Genomic DNA, 2,667 nt, shown 5'->3' on the forward strand with positions numbered 1-2,667 from the left:
TGCAGCGTGGAGTAAACTGTTACTGCTGAGGTCAGGGAAGCTCAAGGAGACTCCTTGCTGTGGGCTTTCTCCCATGCAGGGGCAAAGGGACCTCTTCTCCTAGCCTCCTGTGGTCGATATTGGAACTATAGACCTCAAACAAAATTCTAAGCAGGTCTTCAGTTTTTATTGGAAAATTCAAAGTAACAGAAACCAAAGTTTTCCACGTCTGGAGAAAAGGTGGAAGCACCTGAGATCCAGGGCGGAATTTTAGCGTGGGATGAGAACCTGCCGATTCCCCGTAGAGAATGAGAGCGAAAGGCTTTTGAGTTCACTGCTTCTGATGGGGCCTTTGGTCTGAGTCACCTACGTCTCAGGTGCATAGCCCCACTGCCTGTCCATGTGTCCTGAGTGTGCTTGGTCTCTCATTGCTTATAGACTCACATGGACCCTTATGAGAAGATTTTACTTAATCTTTGGTACGTTGTGTATGCCAAAAATTGCATCTTGCTGAGCCTTATGCATACTATCATAAGCATCCCTGAAAGCAGCCCGGTCTCATGGCACCCATGAGGTTATTGTGAGGACTGCTGGCTCTAGGATCAGGACAGAAAAAAATAAGGCAGCCATAAGCTGACCAGCTAGCCAGTGGCCTAGCAATTCAGAGTTTCGCTCGGTTTAGATGACATGGGATCTGCAGAGTTAAAAATCCTGCATTGTGATAACTATTTACCCGACCTTTGAACCAAAAGTCCAACAGGGTTTTGATAGCGGTTCCCTTAAAGCTTACGATGCAGGAAAGTTGTGGTACAGATTTGGCCAGTAGGTTCCCATCCAGAGGTAGCTAAATTTCCAGTGACTTCTAGCAAATCATGTCCTCGGCTTCCATAGTTTATTTTCAGGTTTTGAACACACGCTCACTGTCTGAATAGACATGCTCCTATAAATTTACAGTGTCAGTATTTAGAAGTGTGACCATGTGAGAATCTGATCAGAACTGATCCGCTCTGCTCAGACGTAAAACTTTACCTAGATCAGTAAGTTACTGTTCCTTCAGTGCAGGACACAGTCAGGTGGTTTTAATGCTATGAGACAGCAAATAAAGTGGGATCATGTGCTTAGTTGGAAGTAGTATCTGCACTCCAGCTGGCAGTGTCAGTCTTGCTTCCTCAATTCAATGCTGGAAGAAATGCCGCTGTGTGGCTGCTGAGACAGCCAGCATGCTTTTAAAGCATGCTTTTTTCTTTAAACAAAGAACCATTTGTTATCTGCTAATAGATATTTATCTACTGATCATTCTAACAAAATCTATTAACCTTCTAAGAAAAAAAGACCTATGTTCTTTTATGGGAGCCGTATAGATAGCCCTTTGTAGAGACTTGTTCAGTACTTCAGGATACACTTGCTAAGCAATAACCAAGAATTTGACGTAATTTATGATTTGCAGTGATTACCATTTCTGAACTCCCTTTGTGCTGCCCTGTATCACACAATTCTCGCTTTCTGAATCCAAAAGTCAAAGTCTAGTGTGCCCTGTATTGAGAAATAAAATGATTTTGGCATCAACTCTGGTACCTCCAGCTTCCAACTTTCCTGGGACTGGGAAGCCAAAGAAATCCTATCTCCTGTTCCGTAAGGCCATCCTCAATCTCGAGTAATTGATTATGCAGATGTCCCCCATTAAACAATTTGACTATGTTTTCTGAGGAGTATTTCCTAGGTCACTGAATCCTGGCCCTCCTAGGAAACTATGTAAAGTTCCTCTTCTAACCTGAGCATGCTTTGTGTTATAAATAATTAAGTTCTGATGAACAAGATCCTTTTTCCAGTCTTGTTAAGCTGAAGCCTAAATTAATTCGTAAATAGTTCATACCCAGTTGTTCTGCACTAACATCATCCTTTACACTCCATAATTGTCCATTTTTGCTCCATAGTGTTGCCTTCCCTAACGTACTAACAGAGAGCTGTTAACCCTTTTCAGCCCCTTTTTTGCTAGGCTAAACAGACCTGTCTTTGGTGGGCTCCTCCTGGGAGACTCCTCCTTCTCCTTGGCACCCCAGTCATTCTTTGCACCTCTTCCAAGCTGAACTCTTGTTGAATATGGATACCTAGAATTGCGCACAGTATTCGAATTTCCATTCACCTCCTGTATGTAAGAGGTGAGTAACCTCGGGGGAGGTGAGGGATGGTGGTTTGAAACAGACGGAGCCTAGATTTCCGGTAAGTTACAAACTACAGCAATCTTTAACCTTGGCTGTAAGCTGCCACTGAAAGAAGCTCTACTAAGAAATGAAAGAGAGAATATCTTGCGCATAATAAAGATACCATGTGTCCCATCAGAGAGTGAGCATTGCTGAACTTTTTTTTTTTTTAATCAGTCTTTTGGTGAAGGCTGCTTTGATTGACCCGGGTCTAGTAGAGCTGCTCTTTCTCTCTCTTGGCGAGTTCCACCGGCACCAGATTCTCTCTGCGCGGGCTCACCCAGCACAAGGGGGTCTTCACATATTTCCTGGAGAAGCAAAAGAAAAAAACAAACCCACAAAGGTTTGCCATTGAACACAGCTGGCAGAGCGCTCTCCCTGCTACACACGCCTGCCACGAAGGGCACGGGTGTCCGGCAGGACAGCTCCGCACCGCGGCGGCCCACCAGAACCCCGGGGACGCTCCGGCGGCCCGCGGCGCTCCCCC

At 45.0% G+C, this 2,667-nt stretch overlaps 1 protein-coding gene across 1 annotated transcript in view; it reads right to left on the minus strand.

The window, feature by feature from the left end:
* Positions 1-433: 433 nt before the first annotated feature.
* Positions 434-2,667, minus strand: part of SLC2A12 (solute carrier family 2 (facilitated glucose transporter), member 12) — a 34,754-nt gene continuing 32,520 nt past the window's right edge. Inside the window, exon 5 of the mRNA XM_009319072.1 lies at positions 434-2,488. Within this exon, the coding sequence (XP_009317347.1) occupies positions 2,392-2,488 (97 nt within the window). The 3' untranslated portion in view covers positions 434-2,391. The remainder of the gene's footprint in view (positions 2,489-2,667) is intronic.

Source organism: Pygoscelis adeliae, unplaced genomic scaffold, assembly GCF_000699105.1.
Source record: "Pygoscelis adeliae isolate BGI_AS28 unplaced genomic scaffold, ASM69910v1 Scaffold172, whole genome shotgun sequence".
NCBI classification, from domain to species: Eukaryota; Metazoa; Chordata; class Aves; order Sphenisciformes; family Spheniscidae; genus Pygoscelis; species Pygoscelis adeliae.